This window comes from Coffea eugenioides, chromosome 11 (assembly GCF_003713205.1).
Source record: "Coffea eugenioides isolate CCC68of chromosome 11, Ceug_1.0, whole genome shotgun sequence".
NCBI classification, from domain to species: domain Eukaryota; kingdom Viridiplantae; phylum Streptophyta; class Magnoliopsida; order Gentianales; family Rubiaceae; genus Coffea; species Coffea eugenioides.
The window spans coordinates 32,100,593-32,123,817 of record NC_040045.1 but is presented as its reverse complement, the minus strand read 5'-3'; the positions used below and the strand labels follow the sequence as shown (position 1 = coordinate 32,123,817).

The 23,225-nt window shown below is 34.8% G+C and overlaps 1 protein-coding gene across 1 annotated transcript in view; it reads left to right on the top strand.

Annotated features, from left to right (window-relative positions):
* The window catches only part of LOC113752287 (probable potassium transporter 17), a 39,825-nt gene extending 16,885 nt beyond the window's left edge, over positions 1–22,940 (top strand). The window contains exons 2-8 of the mRNA XM_027296408.1: positions 12,717–12,939; positions 14,815–15,033; positions 15,152–15,202; positions 15,601–15,861; positions 16,485–16,537; positions 21,254–21,623; positions 22,102–22,940. Coding sequence (XP_027152209.1) covers positions 12,717–12,939; positions 14,815–15,033; positions 15,152–15,202; positions 15,601–15,861; positions 16,485–16,537; positions 21,254–21,623; positions 22,102–22,940 — 2,016 coding nt within the window. The remainder of the gene's footprint in view (positions 1–12,716; positions 12,940–14,814; positions 15,034–15,151; positions 15,203–15,600; positions 15,862–16,484; positions 16,538–21,253; positions 21,624–22,101) is intronic.
* Positions 22,941–23,225: the final 285 nt, after the last annotated feature.

Here is a 23,225-nt window from a genome sequence, read left to right as displayed (position 1 = left end):
ATATAAATTCATATGTGATTAGTACGAATATATTTGAAGGTTGCAAAACTCGGTGGCAAGGGATGGGTTGGGTGATAAAGTAGTAGGGATTGTAAATAAGAGAAAAAAGTTACAAAACAAAAAAAGGGCTAAAATTCCAATATGTTTCAAAGATATACTACTTTTTTTTATCGAGTTTAATGTTTATCCTTGTGTATGAGATGTTAAATTTATTTAAAAATTTATCAGCTTAATATTTTTTATGTGTATAAATCAACAGAATTATGTTATATGTCTCTATTATTTTGTATATAACCAAGAAGATAAATCATTGTTCTTACTCAAATTTTGAAAATTATTCAAAAATTAAAGTATAATTCGTGAAGTATGATGCGTTAAAAGTTTATTACACATTTTATATGGTTAATTAAAAAGTATGAATATTTTCAAGGTATTTTTAAAATGCACAAAATATGGAAGTCTTTTTTGAATTGTACATAAGAACATGTATTATATGAATATAATACGAGTACTTACTAACCACGCTTGAGTTGAATCCATCCAAATTATTATTTTTGGTTTAAGACATTGGACAGAACATCTGACTGTTTTTTTCTTTTTTCTTTTTTTTTTTCCTTTTCCCCCTTTTGTTTCCCACCAAAGGAAAGTGTTTGATGGTATTTTATTTTTGTTCCATTCAAGATTCTTGCTCTGATCCTCTGCTACTTTTTCTGTCTAAGATCTATTACCTAATTAATTTCTCTATGCCTAATTTTTTTTTCTTTTTCTCTTGGGCCAAGTAACAAGAAAGGTTAATTGCATTCCAGTGCACTTTACAACTACATCCCTTATGGACAGTAATTAGATAATGGTAAAACTCCTACTTTGATTTTTACTCTTTCTTCCTTTTCCCTTTATTCCTTGTAAAGGTTGAGGTTTCCCTTGAACTCAAAAAAGAAAAATAGTACTATAGAACCACAATTTAAAACAGTGAAAAGGAACAATGTGAAAACTATATTTTAATACCCTAATTTAGATACATTTGATCTATAATTGCTCATTAGTGCATGTATGTATTCATTACAAATGTTATTAGTCTTTTCAGCTTTATACTAATAATTAGTATTGAAAATTTATTTTTCAAGAAAACTTTCACATTATCACCCAAACACCAATAGTTGAGGTGAAAACGACACTTTTCAATTCAAATGTTCTTCTCGGAAAGGTACCTTTATAACGACAAAACTTTGTACTTCAATTAAAGGAACTATCGTGGACGATTTCTAAAATGCCTTTTTTTTTCCAAGAAAACCCCAAACTTTATTAAAGAAAGAAAAAATAAAAAATTTTGAGTCAAATCAAGAACCTCATAATCACCTAACTAAAAAAATATTTATTATTTGTTTGTTATGCCAAAACCATATATAATTGATAGCTATACACTCTTTCCATGAAATAGTAAATCAATTGCAGCTATAAAAATAATAATAATTAATAACAATAACAATAATAAGTGTAAATCTTATATATATTAACAACGTATGCACTGTAGCTTACCGTAGTAATGCATGAACCGGGAAAAGTTTAGCCTCCGAACCCTCGCTTACAGCCATTCAAAGTTGACATTGGGCATTTGTTTCAGGCGTTAAATTAGTTTGACCGGTTCAAACTGTTTGACCATTTTTTTTTTCCACAAACGGTTTGACCATATTCAATGCTCATATATCGTGTGGTTTACCGAACAAATGGAGTAACCCGACCAAAATTATTTCCGGGTCAACTCAAAAAATAAAAAGTTTGCTATTTGACAAAATATTATTTGATCATACCACGTATGCTTTCTTGATCAAAAGTTTTTTTTTTTTTTTTGGAGAAATGCACCTCCTGCAGAACAAATTCTCATCGATTTTAAATGAAATATTTGGGAAAATGAAAAGTAGGAGGAGCGAAGATCAATGAATTTGTGCCATTTTGTCGGTTTATATGATTTTTTTTTGCGAAAATTCAGATAGTCAAATCTCGTAACATTCATTTGGTGCTAAATTACAAAAATTTTGTTCTTCGTTTATATGATTTTTGCAAAATTCAATATGAACTCGTACAATTTTGGTGTAATTAAAAATACTATCTGAATAAATTGGTTTAGCGGAAATACAACAAACTTATAAGAATTAATTCCACCAATTAGATAGAACCAAACAAAACTCAACTCAATTTGCCAAATCTTTAAGTATATACTTAGCAATTTGCCAAAAAAAAAAAAGAATTAGTCTAAAATAAAACGGTATTAAACGAACTTATATGAACTTCTTGATTATTCTCTAATGATATCAGTAGCAATTCCTCAAGCAGAGGCAAACACAAAAAGTACACAACTATTGATTGCAATTTCATTTTCAAGATAATCACCCCACATCACATCATTTTGTTATTATGAAATATGTCATCATCATGCTGTCGTCATCCTCCCCCCTATCCATCCATATGGTAGCCAATGAGGACACGAGCGTTGACTTAAAAGCAATAGTTATCTAATTTTTTTTTTTTTAAAGAAAAGGACTTCAAAATTTTTCTCTGATTAGTAGTTGTACTTGATCTTCATGTGAAATATATATATATTTTATTTTTCTCCTTTTTTTTTTGTTGGTTGTGTGGCAATTAATAGGAAGGAATCATGAAAATTTTCTTAACCATGAGCATTTAGGAAAGTGAAGGTTCATAATCGATCTTGGAATAGAATCTGATTAGACAGAAATTAAACTTAAGTGTACATATTGAAAATTATTTTCGAATTCAAGAAATGAATGTGTGCTCTTAAATATCTTATGATGTTAATTTTTTTTTAAGGGATTCTTTTGGTCCACGTCTCCATCACCATATGTACATAGTGAAACATTTATAAATTGAATCCGTACCATTCCACATGGGATGCTGGACCTTTGATCAATGATCACCACTGAAAAAAAGTTGTAGGGATTCCGAAGCTCGGGAAAAACAAAAATGGTGGACCAAGAAAAGAACCATAAAAAACCAAGAATCTTTCGTTGCCTACCAGAAAAGAAAGTTTAGAAAAGAACAAAGGAAGAAGAGCCTATGTTGTATGCTTCTCATTTGTGGTATACACTTCTTTGCACCCTATAACAAAGGAGAAAGAGGACATAAAAGCTACAAAAAGTACAAGAAGAAGACCAAGAAGAAAAGCAGCACCAGTACTGCCCACCAAAACGGCACCGCATTTGAGCTGGTGGAAATCAATGATCAGAAGAAAACACTTTAGCAGAAGGTGATGTTCTAGACTGGCTTTGCCTCTGCTCTGAAGAATCCGAAATAAAACATGAAAACACCTTCCTCACCACATTCCTAAGAACCTGACCGCGGGGAGGAATCCACCGCGGGGCCGTGGAGGCGCGAACGCATCGTGGTGGCTGCCGCCACCGGACTTCCACACCCCTAGTGGTAGTAGTGCGAGCCATGTTATTTTTTAGTAATTCAAAATGTTCAAATGTATGTTTAGGTGCAAAAAAATAATTACTGAAAAAAAATATAAGCTGAGGTGAGTAATAATCAGAAAATAAAATTTTTTTTTTTTGCGGGATTCTGAGAATTGAAGTGGGCTGAGTGATCATGGAAGAGTGCCGACGTTAATTATATAGCACGAGGTGTCTTAAGCGCGTAACCGTGTATTGAAACGTGTTCGGGGATATGGGACGAGAGTTTTGGTACTTAGAGAGCCATTGGTCCTTGCTATTATACTCTCTCTATATATGTTTGAACGAGTCTTTCCAGTCAAGGCCTCTTTTAACATTTTTGGCCTTGGAGGATTGGTTAGGGTCAATTTTTCTTCAATGTACAGAGCAATATATGCTGTTATTTTTGTATATTGATCTATTGTGCACGAATCAGATTCATGTATGCAACAAAATTATATGAATGTATAACGATTGATGGTACAAAAATCGCCATTATATTTACTCGGATCAATTTTCACTAGCAGCCCGGCAGTGGCCGTGCACCTCGAGTCAGGTGTTCTTTTAACTTGGTGTTTATTTCTTATTCAGCTAATTTTTGAGACATTCCCACCAATTTAAATTTCTCTGATTCTCTCCATTACAATTCATTGTTTATTGATTGAATTTGACATACATATACTAAATTTTGTAGAGTCTCGATTTCAGACATCATTTATATGGAAATCTACCGGAGGGTGTGGTTAATGTTTCTGAGGAGGATGATTTCAATTAGTCGTTCTTGTTGATGTATATATCTTACAGGTTTAAGGTCCAGGAATTAGAGATTGATTCTGGATTCTAATCTTCTTATTTTCTTCTTACTTCTTAAATCTCACCCTTCCCTGCTAGAAAAAAAAAAAAAAAATTTACAGGCACAATCATATATCATGTCATGATACAACCACCAGCCTGGCCACCACCTAGCTTGGTGGGGTGTGATGTGCACTCGTTTAGTTCGGTGATAGTTCAGTACCCTCCGGATTATTTTTGGGTCTCCTTAGGTCCGCTCCCTCCTCTTAGTGTAGGATAGATTAGGTTATACAACAGTTTTCGTCTCCGAAAATATATATATATATATATATAATGTCATGATACGTTGTTTCTAGTTTTTCTTCAGTTGTGCCGTAAAAATTTACAAACCATGTACTTCCTATCATTGTTTGACCGAGTCTTGGGTGGGCTAACGAGGCAGGGCGCATTAAGGTCCAACCGTGTGCTCTTTCAATTAGGTACCTCTTTTTCTCCTTGGCGGCCTTTTATGACAACATGGTTGGCCGATTTTCCCCATCATGTTTTCTGCTTTTGCAGAAGATTTGGGCTGCTAAAATGTTTTTGTTTTCTAATTTGCTGCAGAAGATTTTGGCTACTACTAAAATGCTTTTGTTTTGTAATTTGCTGCCTGTTGTGTCGTATAAAATTTGTTGATTGATTTTGACGTATAGACTTTTTTTTTTTTTTTTTATTTGAAGGGAGAATCCAAATCATACAGTGAAAAATGAAAGAAGGAGAGGACTTGAGAATTGAATTAGAAACCTTATAATTACCTATTTATTATCCTTATTAGTCAAGTGGTATTTGAATTTGAAGATGATTTAAATTAGACTTCAAGTACAAAAAATGGACCATCTAAAAAGGACATCTCACACGCTTCAAGTAGGTAGACAGATTTCCATCGGATACACTGAATCATCTAAAAATGATATGGCCCATTAAACTCTGCAGATTCTAGTAATTTTGAGGCCCATTGAAGCTCACTACATCTCTACAGGGCAAGGGCAGAGTTTTCATTTTGATTGATTTTTTTTTTTAATGTGGAAAAGGTATTTTATATGACTCATAACACACACTCTACATGAATTGGACTGTTTTTGACATGTATATTTTTATCTTTGGAGTCTATGGCAACACATTTTAAAAACATTGCAAGATTTCCAAATTCACCTAATAAAAATTAGATAGCTAAAGAATAGAGATTTGTTATGCATGTTCTAGCACACATGGAGAGAAGGCAACAGATGCGCAGATTGACTCACGAGGGCAACAGCTCAAATATGTTTGATCTTCTCAGAGAGGAAACTTCTTAGATTTGGGGAAGACGAAAATGAAAGGGAATATTTTCTCAAAGTAAAGAGTTTTTGATATATATAATACGGTTGATTAAGAAAAGAGTTATCGATATATGGTAAGAAATGAACAAAAAATAAAGGTTGCAAATTTTTTGGTGTGTCTTTTTTGCTTTTTGCTTTAAAAATGATGTGGTTTCAGCTGTCTAATTGTCAGCGTTTACTAATGTGTCGCAACCTCACCACAATAAACCAAATATGTGGTGAAATTTGGGGCGAAATTGGAGTTGCGCTGCTGATTTGGGGCAGAATCGCTATGTACCGCATCAGAAGTACGCAATTGACCATATTTGTTGTAGTGATCAGTACGTTTTTCAGTCAATCTTTTTATCTTTTCAATAATCTTTTAATCTCACATACATTACAACATAAAAAGTACCATAGTAAATATTCTAAATAATATCTCAAATAATCTCCTATCCAAACACATTAACATGTTAGGGATCGTTTGGAGCTTTTTATCCGGCATCTTATCGCCCATAGGACTTTCTTCGCAATTATTTGCAGATAACATATGTATGCAGCAGAATTGATGCTTACCAGTGGTGATGGAAATAATCCAGGCTAGGTTAAGGAAATGCAATTATGTTTAAGATCCAATTTTATGAGTCAACAATGTAATCTCTTCTTGTACTAGTTAGTTTGTTGTGTATAGGATCATTAGGCTGCATAAGTATATAATATAACATTGTCGTGAGAAGCTTGGATCTACCAAAACTTTTAACGATTTCGATTGATGCATTTTTCTTTTCTCATCCTTCTTTTCCCACTTCAAATCTTTCGACTAGCTATTTTATAAAGTTAGTTTAGTCTATGTAGTTAGTTTTTAGAACCTTTACGTACATATATACTTTATTTTTTTTTCCATTAGATTCATGTCTAATAAACCACAAGCTAATAAATCTTAAAGTTGTGATATTTCTTTCTAAATTATGTACCAAATCTTCTTTCCTACCAACTAATACATTTACGTTCATCTTCTTCTTTTACAAGACCAAAGTCTCCTTGTCACAATTGGTATTATGTGTTTCTTAGTGCAGCTTCGTAAATGCTGAATGATGGAATTTTGCGTACATATTCCTCCTGGCCACAACAAAGCCAGCGAGATATCTTTCTGCTTCGTGAAAAATAATGAGATGCATGGCTCATCGAGGTTTACGACTTCTTTGTTTTGTCTTTTAAATCTTCTTCGTCTTGAATATTCACCAGTATATTCTCGGGGCAGCCTATCTTTCCTATTTGGCTCTTTTGTTTTTTAATAAACATGTAATATTATCTGCTCTTTTCAGTCTCCGTTTGTGGCTGTTCCCTAATTGCCCTGTTTCATAGGATGTTGAGTGTGTGTAACAGAATAATATGTTCTTTTTCCAAATGTTTTATCTTTGGAGATGAAGTTTTAAATCAGAAGGTTGGATTTAGCTGAGATTTGACCAAGAATAAGGGTACTGAATCAAGAAATAATTGTCTATTTATCGTTCTATCAACTTTTGAATTGAATTAAAAAATTTGACATGATTTTTGTCTTTTTAGCGATATTTCTTAAGTTCCAAACAGAATCTATACATTTACAAAAGTTTGGATCTCAGCTTTTTAAGGAAAAATTTTTACGTTTTTAATGAACGCATTTTCTAATCATCTTTTTATTTCATATATATTAAATTGCTATAATACATTTTTTCACAAATATTCTAAAAAATAGCAATTCAAACGGGACCTAATATTTCATCGCTAATTTCGGTTCACTGGGGAACAATTAAGATCAACAACCCTAAATGTTAAATTCTTGTGAAACAAACATAAGCTATGAATATTATCGCCTAATTGATGATTTTGAAAACTAAATCTTGAAATTTTGACACGTAAACATAGATAAAGATTGAATAAGCCAGCCAGTGCTAATTTTAGATTTGACACGTTGGCAAGCAACATTTGAAGGCAACATTTTTGCAGCTTCTCAATAGCACTTTTTGTTTGGAATCACTGTCCTTAACAAGAAATCACCCACGACATTTTGGCTCATTCCTTAGTCAATTTTCCCTAGTCACTGTCCTCAATTTTCTCTAAGAGCCGATAGTATAAAAATGTTGTTGAGTTTTCTTAAGATTTATGTCTCATTTGTGTATGGAGAAGAATCTCAAACTTTTCCAATACTTATGTGGGATCAATATTGAAGTTGTCTTTTGGAGCATTTATGCAGTACTTGTATAAAACTAAACTAGTTTGCAATGATCTTAAATTTTACCTAATGTTCTATAGAAATAAGGGCTCTTAATTCTATATTGTGCCCAAAAGGCACAAAATGAAATGTGGGTTTTGTGTCAACTGGGGTATATTTTTCCATGAAAGTATAGGTACATAATGATGGAGTTTTTACCAAGGTCCTATCACATATCTTGGTGTGCCTTTCCTGTGCTTATAAAGCACAGAATTAAAAAACTTAGAAAAGATGTACTGTTAAGGATGAGAGAGAAGAAATTAGGACAAACTAAGTGAATACTTTTTATATATGATTGAAATGTTGAAAAGGGAAGACCATACTTTTCCTATTTAAGTTTCACCATAGAAAACCAGAATCTCATTCTCATAATCATCAAGAAATGGTAAGTCAGTCTGATAAGGCGCTGCTGGTAATTAAGACAGAGTCTTGTGAGAAGGATGCAACTAATGGTTGTGTTCATGTTTTAAACAATTCAACTCCATTCCCAACATTGGACCACAAGGTACAGATTACATTCTCTGCTAGCTACAATCTTAATTCAATGTTGATTTTCATAGTATGATTGCCAATCTGCATAATCCTAAGTGAAATTAGCATAGTACTATATGAATTGAGACAAAACAAATGTGTTTATGTGGATTTAAATGGCACATATTGTTGCCAATTTCAGGATCTTCTGAATTCCTTCTTGATCACATGTACTATTATTACTTCTACCGTAATCCCCCCATTTTGGCCTTTTCTTTTACTTTTTAGTGGTGCCTTTGTTATACTCTTTTAAAAGGGGGGCTTGAACATAGTCTTGAAATACTAGTTTGTTTGGATATGAGTTTATTTGGATGATTTATTTGAGATAATTATTGTAGCACTTTTTGTGATATGATATATGTGAGATAAAAAGTTAATTGAGAAGATAAAATGGTGATTGGAATTTATGAAGCAAATTATTTTATCTCAAATCATCTCAATCCAAACACACTCACTGTGCTTAAATTTAGAATTTTTTTTTTGATAAGCTAAGGGTCTGATTAAATTGCTTAATTTGGAAATCGTTTGATTATATAGGGTTTGATACAATTTTGATGTGAAACTTGAGTTGTAACTTTTTTTTTTTAATTGTTTTAAACCCTCTTATCTCTTTCACACCCTTGTCACCTACAACTGCAAAACACAAGATTGGAATCTTGAACTTAATAGTGGAAAGATTCTAACAGTCTCATAGCCACTGGACCGATCCTAGTGGTTTTGAGTTTGTGAATCATATGTATAACTAAATTTGTGTAAAATTCACAATTACACCAAAATTGGATAAATCTACATCTGATGTTTTCTAGATTTACACAGCTGGTTTGAATTGAAATTTGTTAGGCTCCAAATTCCCGAAGATTGCTACTAAAAACTCGTAATTTCGAAACTTTTGCAACATGGTGTCAACACTTTGCTCGACAGGCAAAAAGCGTTCGATACATTTCGTGAAACTGAGCACGTTTTCCGAAAATAAGAACGAGAATTGAATGAGAGATTAAATGTGTTTGTTTTATATCAAACATGCCAACGATAAGCAGTATCCAAGAGAAGTCATTGTGCATATCGATGATTTGGAGTTCCCAGTTCACAAGATTGAGGAATTCAAGCAGGAACAAACAAAACACCGTATCAATAACAGAAAATGCAACAAAAAGAGAACAAGATTAAAGTTGACGGAAATCATCGCCTCTCTTATAGCATGTTGCCTCTGAATAAATGCAGATTTTTATGCATATACTCCTAGTTTCTTGAGGCAAAAATGTCAATAAATTATGCGCACCATGTAACATAGTACTAGTCGTAACACTACTCACGATATTGATCTATTATCAGTACTTGATAATACTTCTTCTGTCTCATTTTTTATCTGCTTTAAATTATAGTTCACTATCCTAAATTTACTCTTTCAAGAATGTTAACTAATTTTTACTGTGAAAAAGATTAAAACTAATAAAGTGAGATGGAGGGAATAGTATTTGTACATGTAGAGGCATAAATAGCAATTAATACCATCTCATTTATTGGGTCAATTCTCATTGGTCAAATTCATCAAGTATTATGTAGTGGTTAATAAGTGCTTTCGGTCAGAAATTCCATGCTAAGCGGCCAGAATTTTTCTGCTTTCTTAAGAGATGTTGAAAATTCAGATTTGCTTGCCATAAATACTTTCATTTGTATGTTATCAGAAAACCATAGGAAGTTGTTGGTTTGAAGTGAGAAAAAGTATGCTAAAGAAATGTACTTGTGGATTTTTTTTCTTTTTGGTGATATGAAATTTAGACTGGCTCGAGACCTTCAGGCATATTGTTTTGACATTTCTTACATTTTAAACTGTGCTCCTCATGGATTTTTTTGACTTCTGTGGATGACTTTACATTACTTTTCAACTGAAAAAACTTCCATCCAAAGGGGACCTACCCTTATTCAGAAATTTTACTTTTAATCTAATAATTTGTAAACGTGCCTCCACTAACTACAATAAAATGTTCAGTTTAGGTTTTAGGTTTTAGAAAATTTTATTTTTATCCAGAGTAAATTATTAAAAGTCAACACATATACATATGTGTCTGTGTGTGTTCCTAAAACTTAATTGATACCAATTCCTAACAAAAGAAAAAGTAATATTATGTAATCTATCATTATAATTGGTAATCACAGGTATAACCACGATATTTATTTAAAGAATTTATTCTAGTGGTGAGCATTTTAGATACACAAAGAATTGTGCTTCAAAGAGTCATAGGATATTAGTGGATTTCTGGTATCCTCGTATATTAGTTATTAAATGTTTATGTTGCTATTTGCTACAAATTGCTACAAATGTCTCATTTATTTTTTTTTTTTTTTTGTAAAAGTTGATTTTTGAAGAGTCAAAATTAGAATCCAAAAAGTAGGTTTATTGTACCTTCTCATTTTGGCCCCTTTTTTCCCTTTGAAGAAAAGTCAAAAAACGGAATAAAAAAACAGTTGAGAACACATGACAGATTTTATAAAATCAAAAGTTAAAAGCAAGTTCGCAAAATCAATTGAGAATAGATTGGCAAAGCTAGAGAACTGAAAAATTATTGCTCCGCCACTGCTTCCACCAATAAATTAGGACCAATTAATGTATATGCATGTTGGCTTGTATATTGATACCTTCGAAATCTTATTAAAAAAACCAATTTTATTTGCCAAAGAGTTTCCTTAAACAAAGCAAAATACCTTAAAAAAAAACGATTTTCATTCAAGAATCCTAGAGAGTAGAAAGTACTAACGTTGGGAATGAATTGAAGAAGGTACGCACAAATGCACAAATACATTTTTATTAAGCCCGCACATGTACATGTGTTGAACTGTGAAAATTCTGATAAAACTCTATTGCGTGAGATTTTAGAACTGGGCAAATGTATATAAAATGAGGGTGAATATCCTTTACGGGAGAAATGGCTTCTTAGCAACAGTTGGCTGTTGTTGCACTAGACAATTTGTGGTTGAAATCAACTTAAAATTCTCTACTCGAGATTAAAATTCGAACGTTTTTAACAAAAGATTGTAAGTCAATTATTAGTGTCTATATTTACTATGTTGCATTAGTGTCCATTTTACATTTCCTTGAACAACTGGAACTGATATTTGTTCAGGGTCTTGATTCCCTTAACGTCCAAGAATCTTGGGGTTAGAGTTCGGATTCGAGAAAGAGCAACGGTTACTCTTTCATTATTATATGCATTGATAGACTTGTTACTTTTAGTTTGAGGGCAAATGTATCTAGAATTATCTATGTAGCTTGGAGAGACAAATTTTTGCCTCAAAACTTCAGAAGTTTTATTATGAAAAACACCAAAATACTTCCAATTCCAAAATATGTCTTGTCCTCCTTCTAGGTATGTATTATGTACGTGTTGTGAGTTGCTGTATACTTGTATATGGAAAAGATGGGAACCCACAAATTTTCTTGAAGGATGGAACGAAGTTGTACTATGTTTGACTTGATTTTGCTTCATTAATCTTAATTAGTTGCCTAATACTTGTTATTTCCTTTCTGATTAGTTACCTAGTTGTTTAAGTAGCACGGAATCTTAATTTTTCTACTTCTACCTGCAGAACAAAACATGTTAGTTAACATTTAAGTAGCTCGGAATCTTGATTTTTTAGTTAGTTAACATTTTTCTTTTGTTACATGACTCCTTATTGATTTATTTTTATATGATTGTTTTTCCATTCTGGTGTGGTCCTTGTGCTTTATTTCACTAAATGCAGCTAAGGGGTGATGGGAGCAAGATGCTTTATATCCTATGAGAACTCTGTATTTGAATATAGTCATCAGTTGTAGCTAAACTTTGGAGAAGTTAGTTGTTTGCATAATTGCCATGTGGAAGGTGATGACCTAGAAAATTAAAATCATATGCATAAAGAAAAGATGATATCTGATTAATTTTGGTCTAGCTAACTCATTGAGTACCATATTTTGTATGATAAGTGATTTGAAAGTAGCAGGGACATGATCATAAGGATGAGGAACAGTCCAAGCTATGACAAATCACCAAGGACACTGATTAGACAAATGCCCTTTTTGCGGTTTGATGAAAACCCAGCTTTACTTGATCTTCCATTGACCTTCTTCAGAATTTGTGTACAGCAAAATATTTTCTTAACTGTAAGAGCTTATGACAGATATGACATGCTTATGGGAGAGGGGTTGAACCGTTGGGGAAAAATTATAAGGCTAACATAAGATAAAGTTACATGAAAGCAAGAAGAATTATAAGCACAGATTGAGAGAGCTTTAAGTATTCAGGATAACCACGGGCTCTTTTCTCTGCATTTCTTCAATCTTTTGGATTGGTTTATGTCTTAACACGAATGTATTTGGTTTAGGGGACAGAAAAATGGCGGACTCTGTTTATTGCTTACAAGACATTGGGGGTCGTCTTTGGTGGGCTTGTTACGTCTCCGCTTTACGTGTATCCTTCAATGCAACTGAAATCTCCAACAGAAGAAAACTATTTGGGAATCTTCAGTATTATGTTCTGGACTCTCAGTCTAATTGGACTTGTCAAGTACGCTAGTATAGCTGTTAGAGCTGATGATCAGGGTGAAGGTATACATGCATTGACGTGGTTTATATATATATGATGACTGCAATAGTTTTAATCTTGAATGTTGTTCATCATGTCCTCAACTTAGCACGCCCTGTCAAACAAATTATTTCACTCTATTTTTGACGTCTTCTTCATTTAATATCTAAGTTGTACACTGAATATACTTTGCTCTTGGCGTCGGCATGCTCAATTTTCCTTCACAATTTGTATGTCTTGCAAATGCTTAAGAACCTCCTAGCTAAATTTTTCATTTTTAGATTTTTTCTAATTTAGGACTTATAGGTTGCTTTCAGTTTCGTGAAGGAAATCATAGAAAGTGTAGAAGTTGTTGTACGGCTATGTTGGGACACTAAAGTCAGATCAGACTAAGTTTATGTGCCTTTGAGCTTTGGCTGCAAAATATTCTGATAAAGTTGAATGACTGGGCATTGCTCTATGGGAGTTGATTAATGAATGTAATTTCCAGTCACAAGGTTCCTACCAAGTCCTACTGCTGGACTTAGGATATGTTGTGTTTTATGGGCCTAACTGCCATGAAAAGTTTATGCTGCCACTTCTACAACCATTTTACCATCTGCAACTGATGAAATTCGGGGCAAAAACTTAATTGTTTACACAAGCAAACATTAATGCATCCATAAACATTTCTTCTTTGTTTATTTTCATGACTTTCCTCGTTTTAACTGTTGAATGATATTGGAGTCAATGTAGTCGCTTCCCATCTCCTGCATTTTGTCAGCAATGACTTTACCCAGAAATCTACCCTAGAAATCTATCTTTAATTTCCTCTGTAGTAGCCATATAATTCTCTGCAGTGAATTGTGTTTTTCAGATTCATCCAACGCATATGGTTGTAATATATAGCATTTTCGTTTTCTCTTATTGAATTTTTCTTGTGGCACATGTGTTGTAGTTATTAGTGAGCCGAAAGTCAAGCAAACCTTTAAGAGTTTTCATGTGTTTGTTTGTTTTTTAATTTTACAGTAACAATAATATTTCTATAACCTAATCTATCTTAATCTAGGGGAGGGGAGCTTAAAGAGGCTATGTATAAAGGGCTAATACATATAAGAACCTACTAGACCAAAAGCGCTAATAGATATAAGAATCTACTAGATAAAGGGTGTTCTGGCACCTGTTTTGGATTTTTTCATTGCAAGTAGGTTCGAATCCTGACGTACAGTCCAAAGAAGGATTAAAGTCCCTTTTTGGTGATAAGTGAACCGTAAGCTCAGTGGTTTCATGTGTTTGATGAAAGTACCATTTCCTGAACTTGTATCAGTTAGGTCCTGTTTTTTTTACTTCTCCCACTTCAAACAGAAACAGACGACTGCCCCTGTTTTTAATGCATACTTTATAACTTGAATTAAAAACAAAATGATTTGCAGCGCGTCTCTAACCTAAACTCAATGGTTCTTTACACTTCAATGGTTGACGGACGAACCCTCCTTCGCTATGTACTTTTCCATCTACAATTAGGCCAAGCTTCCTACAGATGTCTTGGAGAAGCAAATGAGAGTAGGGTTTAACATTTTGATTTTCTTTCATCAATCTGGAGATAACAGTCGCAGGTGGGAGAAATGCAACACAGATATCAGATTCCTGTTCTGATTTTGCCTGAATTGGAGTTCAAAAGTGAGGAAATAATTGTTGTGTTCTAGCTTATTGATCAGGAATAGGTTAACAAGCAGAGACTTGATGATGAGTACGGATCAAAATTCAGAAGATGAATCTGTGATATTCTTATCTTTAAGCGACTATTGAATTCACACAAGGAAAACGCATCTTTTATTGTGCAGAACTTTAAGAGCTTGCTGCTTTCACCTACCCATTCTTTGCCTGTGTCATAACTTGTGGGGAATTGTTCTTTGCAGGTGGAACTTTTGCCCTCTATTCATTACTATGCAGGAAAATAAACATCAACATTCTTTCTTCAAAACGTTCATGTGCAAATTCTAGCACTACCGAAAAGCAAAGCAAACTTGGCAAATTTTTTGAGGAGAGCTTGGTTGCCAGAAGGCTGTTGCTTTTTATAGCAATTTTAGGCATGTGCATGCTAATTGGTGATGGTGTACTTACTCCTGCAATTTCAGGTCGGTTGGCATGTAACTATCGATCCGAGAATTCAGCATATTTTAATGTTTTTTCCCTCTTTGAGAATTTATTTCTATCATTCCTATATTTACTTTTTTTGGTGAAAACCTGCCTCAGTGTTGTCAGCAATGGATGGCATCCGGGCACCTTTTCCATCGATTACTAAAAGTGAGTAATAAGCACATTTGCTGCCTAAAATTTAACTGATGCCTGTAAAGTTTCCTGAATTTGTAAGTCTGAAGAGGGAGAGCTAGGTTCCTAAGTTCATAGACTACATTTCATGCATGTCTACAACATGCAACAACAAACAATTAATAAACATGATTTATACTGCATATCAGATTGACCATTTAGTAGTTGAACAAAAAAAAATGATCGGATCAGGAAACTTAGAACTCGAGCAGAAGGTAAAAAACTACTACTAATTGTTGAAGCACTCAAGGAGAAAGGTGAACTCAAGCTAGTTACTGAAAACCTAAAGAGGATGAAAATTTGGACTTCCATTACCAGCCAAATCAGCAACAAAATATTTTATCATGTTGAAGTTTTAGTTTTTTGACTTGCAGCATGGGTGGAAATCCTCTCAGCAGTGGTCCTCATTGCTTTATTTCTCCTGCAGAAATATGGAACCTCCAGAGTGAGTTTCCTTTTCTCACCTATAATGGGTGCATGGACCCTCACTACTCCTCTTGTAGGAATATTTAGTATCATAAAGCACTACCCAAGCATATATAAGGCAATATCACCCCATTACATATTCACGTTCTTCTGGAGAAACGGGAAGGAAGGCTGGCTGTTGCTCAGTGGAACTATCCTTTGCATCACAGGCAAGCCTCATACAACCATCTGACTAGATTATGTGAATCCAAAGCTAATGCGTCTCTTTTACTTATCACTATTTTCAGCTTCAACTATTTTGACTGTCTGGGGGTGGGAGTGGCAGGGGAGCTTCTGAAAAATACTTATGACTTTTCTAGGATTTCAATAAATTTAAGTTTCAATTCAAGCAATGCTTTTGACTGAAGTAAATTCCAGGAGCATAATATACATTGACGTGCTAGAAAAGACTTGTTCTCAGTAAATTGTTGGAAACTTAACTGTTTTACAACTGATGCAAATTATTCCTGTTATCATCACGAATTATGAAGCAGGATTTTTTTCTAAATGAATACTAAGCACTATTGTATCACAACTTCTACTAACCATATTGCAGGTTTTCGTTCCAATCAAATTACTGATCATATATTTCTTTTTCCTCCTTGGCTCCTTTTTCTTCTTCGTCTGCTTCTACTTTTTTTTTTTTTTCCTTTTCTGGTCTTGTTTTCTCCCTAAACTTTTGATTGTTTTGCGACACCCTGCCGCCAGGCGCCGGTGGGGGGAGGGGGAAGGAAGGCCGAGGAGTGTGGATTAGGTGATCATTATTTGAAATCTCATTGTTGCTTCTATGCAGGTTCTGAGGCCATGTTTGCTGATCTTGGTCATTTCAACAAGAGTTCAATCCAGGTGTGTTGGTTTTTGAAGCATAAACAAAGATATCAAGACTATATTGAGGGCTGAAAAAGGAGCTTGATTTCTTCATTCATCAACACCCTATTTATAGTGCTTACAAAGAAACAAACTAAAATAATTTTAGCTAACAATTCTCTAGAAAATCTCAACAAAAACTACTTGATAACATGATCTTCTACCTAGCAAATCTTAGCTAAAATATTTGATCCTAACAATAAGACTTATTCTTCTACCAATTGAATGATTCTGTTATCAAACTTAATCTGATAAAATCTGTAGGAAAAGTTGGCATATCTCAACACTCCTCCTTGGCACTTTTACTGCAGATCCCCAACTGTCTTCTTAAGCATTCAAACCTTGTTTTGGACAAGGCCTTCGTAAAAATATCTGCAATCTGATAATCAGTCTTGCAATGAACTAGAACAATTTCTTCGTTCTTTTGAACTTCTCGAAGAAAATAATATTTAATTTTGAAGTGCTTAGTCTTCCCATGAAACACTGGATTGTTGGAAATAGCTATAGCAGCTTCATTATCAACAAAAATTTGAGTAGCTTCTTGTTGAACTTGATTTAGATCAACTAACAATTTCCTAAGCCATAAGGCTTGATTAACAGCGGCCGTAGCAGCAACATATTCTGCCTCAGCGGTAGATTGAGCTACCACATCTTGCTTCTTAGAATTCCATGAAAAACATCCAGAACCCAGGTTGAACAAGTATCCAGAAGTGCTCCTCATATCATCATATGAACCAGCCCAGTCACTATCTGAATAGCCATGTAACTCCAATTTTTCTGATTTTTTGAAACAAACTCCAAAGTCAGCAGTGCCTTTGACATACCTGAGTACTCTTTTTGCAGCTTTGAAGTGCAACTCACTTGCACAATGCATAAATCTAGACAGTAAACTCACAGCATACATAATATCAGGCCTTGTTGCTGTAAGATACATCAAACAACCTACAAGACTTCTGTATAGGCCTTCATCAACTTTGGCAGCTTCATCATCTTTACTAAGCTTCTCGTTCTCCATCAATGGAGTGCTAATTGATTTGCAACTTTTCATATTAAACTTTTTCAACACATCTCTTGCATATTTGTGCTGACTTATGAAGATTTCTTGTTGAGATTGAATAACCTCCATACCAAGAAAATAGGACATCTCTCCCAAGTCTGTCATTTCAAAGACTTGCTTCATTTGCTCCTTAAACTGATTTACCAAGATTGGCTTACTTCTTGTGACAAGCAAATCATCAACGTATAGTGAAATAACAATTATATCATCATTGACAATTTTTACATAAAGAGTTGATTCACTCAAACTCTTCTTAAATCCAATCTTCAGAAGATGATCATCAATCCTGCTGTACCAGGCTCTTGGTGCCTGTTTTAGGCCATATAGCGCCTTGTGAAGTAAGTACACCTTGTCTTCTTGACCTTTCACTGCAAATCCTTGAGGTTGCTCCACAAAGATCTCCTCCTCCACATAGCCATTTAGAAATGCTGACTTGACGTCAAGTTGATAAACTCTCCAATTTTTTTGAGCTGCAAGTGCTAGGATCAACCTGATGGTGTCAAATCTTGCTACTGGTGCAAATGTATCTGAGAAGTCCACTCCAAATTGTTGAGCATATCCCTTGACGACCAACCTTGCCTTGTGCTTGTTGATGGAACCATCAACATTTAATTTGGTTCTAAAAACCCACTTTACACCAATGGGTTTCTTATGAATTGGTCTGTCCACAAGTGCCCAAGTCTGGTTCTTTTCAATCATTCTCAACTCCTCCTTCATTGCCTCGATCCACTTCAAGTCTTTGGCAGCTTCTTCATAATCTGCAGGTTCAAGAACTGCAACATTACATTTGTTATAAATGTCAGAGAGTAATTTGGTACTTCTAACTGGAATATGATCTATTGATTCATCAATATTCTCCTCCTGCAATTCTTTAGATTCTAATCCCTTGAAATGTTCAACTTTGGAATTGATCCAGTCCCATGTTGCGTATTCATCAAAATGGATGTCTCTACTGACTATCACTTTTGCAGTCAAAGGTTGATAAACTTTATAACCTTTGGTACTGCTGCAATAGCCAATTAGAATCCCAACTTCTGCCTTTTCGTCAAGCTTGCCTCTCTTTACATCAGGAATATGTGTGTAGCAAATGGAGCTGAACACCTTCAAGTTTTGTACTGAAGGTTTATATCCAAACCAAGTTTCAAACGAGGTTCTACCATTCAATAATTTTGTAGACAACCTGTTTAAAAGATACACTGCAGTATTGACAGCTTCTGCCCAAAACTTCTTTGGCAATTTTTTCTCAAACAACAAACACCTGGCCATCTCCATGATTGTCCTGTTCTTTCTTTCACTTACTCCATTTTGTTGTGGAGTGTAAGTGACAGTTAATTGATGTTCAATTCCTGCATCTTCACAAAACTTGTTGAACTGATTAGAAGTATATTCTGTTCCATTATCTGATCGAATCACTTTAATCATCTTGCCACTTTGATTTTCAATCCAATTTTTAAACTTCAAAAAAATAGCATCAACCTCTGATTTTTGTTTCATGAAATAGACCCAACAATATCTACTGAAGTCATCAATGAAAACTATGAAATACCTGCTGCCATTTAATGAAGAAGTTCTCATTGGACCACATACATCTGTGTGAACAAGTTGAAGCCTTTCTGAAGCTCTCCAAGATTTGTTGTGAGGAAATGACAATCTGCTTTGTTTTCCCAACTGACAAACTTCACAAACTCCACCTTTATCTTCTATAAAAGGCAAGTCCTGCACAAGACTATTCTTATGCATGTAGTTAAGTGCAAAATAGTGATAGTGGCCCAATCGTTTATGCCATAATTCAGATTGATCCACTAAACTTGGGTATGCACTTGAACCTGCTTTCAACCAATTTAGAGAAAAACTTTTTCCATTCATTTTTACTGAAAAAAGTTCACCTCCATTTTGATCATAAATGACGCAGCTCCTATTTTTGAAGACAACAGAATAATTTTTCTCAAGCAATTGTCCAACACTCAACAGGTTTTGATTAATTTCAGGTACATATAAAACATCATCAATTATTTTAGTACCTGAACTATAATCAATAACTACATTACCTTTGCCTTTCACCCCAATACAATCTCCATTTCCAATTTTAACTTTGGAAATATATGATTTATCCAATTTGAATATGGACTCATCATATGCCATGTGATGAGTACAGCCACTATCAATTAGCCAAGCTTCACTGGAGATCTTGCTTGCAAAGCAAGTGGCCACAAATAATTGCTCCTCCTCTTGTTGGTCAGCTACTTGAGCATGTTGGTCTCTTCTGTTATTTTTGCATACCTTTTCGACGTGTCCCTTCTGATTGCATGACCTACATTGGACGTCAGGTCTTCACCAGCAATATTGTTGCAGATGTGAAGTCTTTTTGCAATGTGGACATTGAGGAAATTTCCCTCTTCTTCCTTCATCTCTGCTAGACTCACCTTCTTTCTTGCTCTTCTTGTTCCATTGCTGTTTCTTTTCTTTGCCACCTTGTTGATTTTGAATTTTGTCTTTCACCTGAAAAGCACCTTCTACTGCTTCCTCCTTTCGGATAGCTCTTCTCTGCTCTTGTGCTTGTAATGCATTGATTAGTTCTGGCAAAGTGATTTGAGACAAATCCCTTGAATCTTCAAGGGAGGAAATCTTGGCCTCAAACCTTTCAGGTAAGCTCACCAAGACTTTCTCTATAACTCTGCTATCTGGTAATTGTTCTCCAATCAATCTGATTTTATTCACAACATCTAAGAGTTTGTCAGAGTACTCTTTGATGTTTTCTATGTCTTTCATCCTAAGGAGCTCAAACTCTCTCCTAAGGTTCAAAACCTGCATTTGTCTTGTTCTGTCATTGCCTTGAAAAGCCACTTTGAGAGTATCCCAAGCTTCCTTTGCAGTTTCACAAGTCATAATTTTTGTGAATACTGCATCAGAAACTGCTGAATGAATGCACGTCATGGCTTTTGATCTCCTTTTGACTGCATCTCTATGGGCTCTCATTTCTGCAATAGTTGGATCTTCCGATAATTCAGGAACAGGATCTGTCTCTACCACATCCCAAAGATCATTAGCATCCAAATAGGACTTCATTTTGACAACCCAGATTTGGTAGTTTTCACCAGTAAAATTTGGAGGATTGGACAAGAAATTATTTCCTGGCATTTTGATGTTGAAGGCTTAAGTGTATAATTTTATAGTGAAAAGGGTCTCACCAAGTTCACTCACTCTCAAAGAAACAGGCCCTTAAGATTTAGGCTCTTGATACCACTTTGTTGGTTTTTGAAGCATAAACAAAGATATCAAGACTATATTGAGGGCTGAAAAAGGAGCTTGATTTCTTCATTCATCAACACCCTATTTATAGTGCTTACAAAGAAACAAACTAAAATAATTTTAGCTAACAATTCTCTAGAAAATCTCAACAAAAACTACTTGATAACATGATCTTCTACCTAGCAAATCTTAGCTAAAATATTTGATCCTAACAATAAGACTTATTCTTCTACCAATTGAATGATTCTGTTATCAAACTTAATCTGATAAAAACTGTAGGAAAAGTTGGCATATCTCAACAAAGTGAAATTCATGAAAAATCTTCTTGATCTTCAGGGCCAGTTTTTTGCTTTATATCGATCCTAACTCCTTTGAAAATAATCTGGCAGATAGCTTTTCTCTTCACAATATATCCATCCTTAGTTCTGACATATGCTGGACAGACTGCTTACTTGATCAGAAACCCAAATGACCACAAGGATGGGTTTTACAAGTTTATCCCATCTGCTGTATACTGGCCTATGTTTGTGGTATCCACACTAGCAGCTATTGTAGCTAGCCAATCGTTGATTTCCGCAACATTTTCAATTATCAAGCAATCTGTAGCACTTGATTATTTTCCTCGGGTCAAGATAGTCCACACATCGACCAGACAAGAAGGAGAGGTGTATTCTCCTGAAGTTAATTATATTCTTATGGTACTTTGTGTTGCTGTAATACTAATATTTGGAGATGGACAAGAAATTGGAAATGCCTTTGGTAAGACATATTGTTTACTCTATTTTATTGCTATAGTTGATCTACCTAGCACTCATAAGCATTGCTATATTAGCCTCACTTCAGATCTAGCTATGCCAATCAATCTTCTCATTTGACATATATACAAATGGTTTGAACCAAGAAACTTAGGCAGGATTTAATTTGTTTCTTTTACAAAGTTACTTAGAATAAGGAGTTCCAGCCAGTAGGGTTCAACTTTTCTTGTTTGTTATACATTGATGCCAATTTCATAATATGACATTTTTTTTAGAAGTGTTTGCTCTTGTTATATTATTATATTTGACGAATTGAGTCTATTTAGTTAAATTCAGAAAGTTTTCATTTGCAAGTCGGTAGGAGCCCTGAGGCATGTGACTAATCTGCAGCATCATGTTTTTGTAAAGAAAATGTTGATTATGATGAATTCTCAGTTTTGCTTATTTCTTCGATTTTCTAATCAGCAACATAATTCTTTTAGGAGTAGTTGTCACCATGGTCATGCTCATTACAACAACACTGCTGATTTTAGTCATGATCATTGTTTGGAGAACTCCACCTGTTCTAGCTGCACTTTACTTTGTTGTATTTTTCGTGATGGAGGGTGTCTATGTTAGTTCTGTCTTCACCAAAATTCCAGAAGGCGGTTGGATTCCATTTGCCATTTCTCTTATCCTTGCATTTATTATGTTTGGCTGGTTCTACGGAAGGCAGAGAAAGATGGAGTATGAGTTAACAAACAGAATAGATATGGACAGGCTTAAAACACTGCTCTCTGATCCGGGCATCCAGAGGGTTCCTGGACTTTGTTTTTTCTATACTAAGATTCAAGATGGGCTGACCCCTGTATTTGGTCACTACTTGAAGAATATGAAATCTCTTCACAACATCACTGTGTTTACGACTCTTAGATATATAATGGTTGCAAAAGTCCCGCCACATGAAAGAATTATTGTCAGCAAATTAGGCCTCAAAGGAGTTTATGGGTGCATCATTCAGTATGGCTATGCTGATTCTCTTAGCCTTGAAGGGGTCGACTTTGTTCTTCAAGTTACCGATGGTTTGCAGAATCATGTGCGTGATTTATTTGATCAAGCACAATCTACTACTTCCTTGGATGAAGAAATTGCTGACATAAAAGAGGCAAAACTTTCAGGAGTGGTTCATGTACGCGGGAAGACAAGGTTTCATATCAGTAAGAGTTCTAGCTGGTTTGACAGAAATATGATTGCTTTCTATGAAGTCCTGCACAGTAATTGCAGGTCTGCACTTCCTGCTTTGGGAATTCCACTGCCACACTGCATAGAGGTTGGAATGTGAGGATGCTCACCTCGGCCACCCCGCATGTCCGAGGTGACCTCACCTCGTCCGACATCAGAGCTCACCCGTGCCTCGGGCATATCCCTTAAGCTCGGCCGGATCCCTAGTCTACCGTGTAGGTGACCTCGGCACCTCCACCTCAGCTGCACGCGGATGAGGCAAGTCACCTGACATCATCCGGGAACAGTGCTTTATCTGAAAAGCACTGTCGCACTTAATGACTACTGCAAAGGACTCCTCGTCACCCTGTCCAGGCGGCTACAGTGTCAGAGTCAGGCCCCCTGA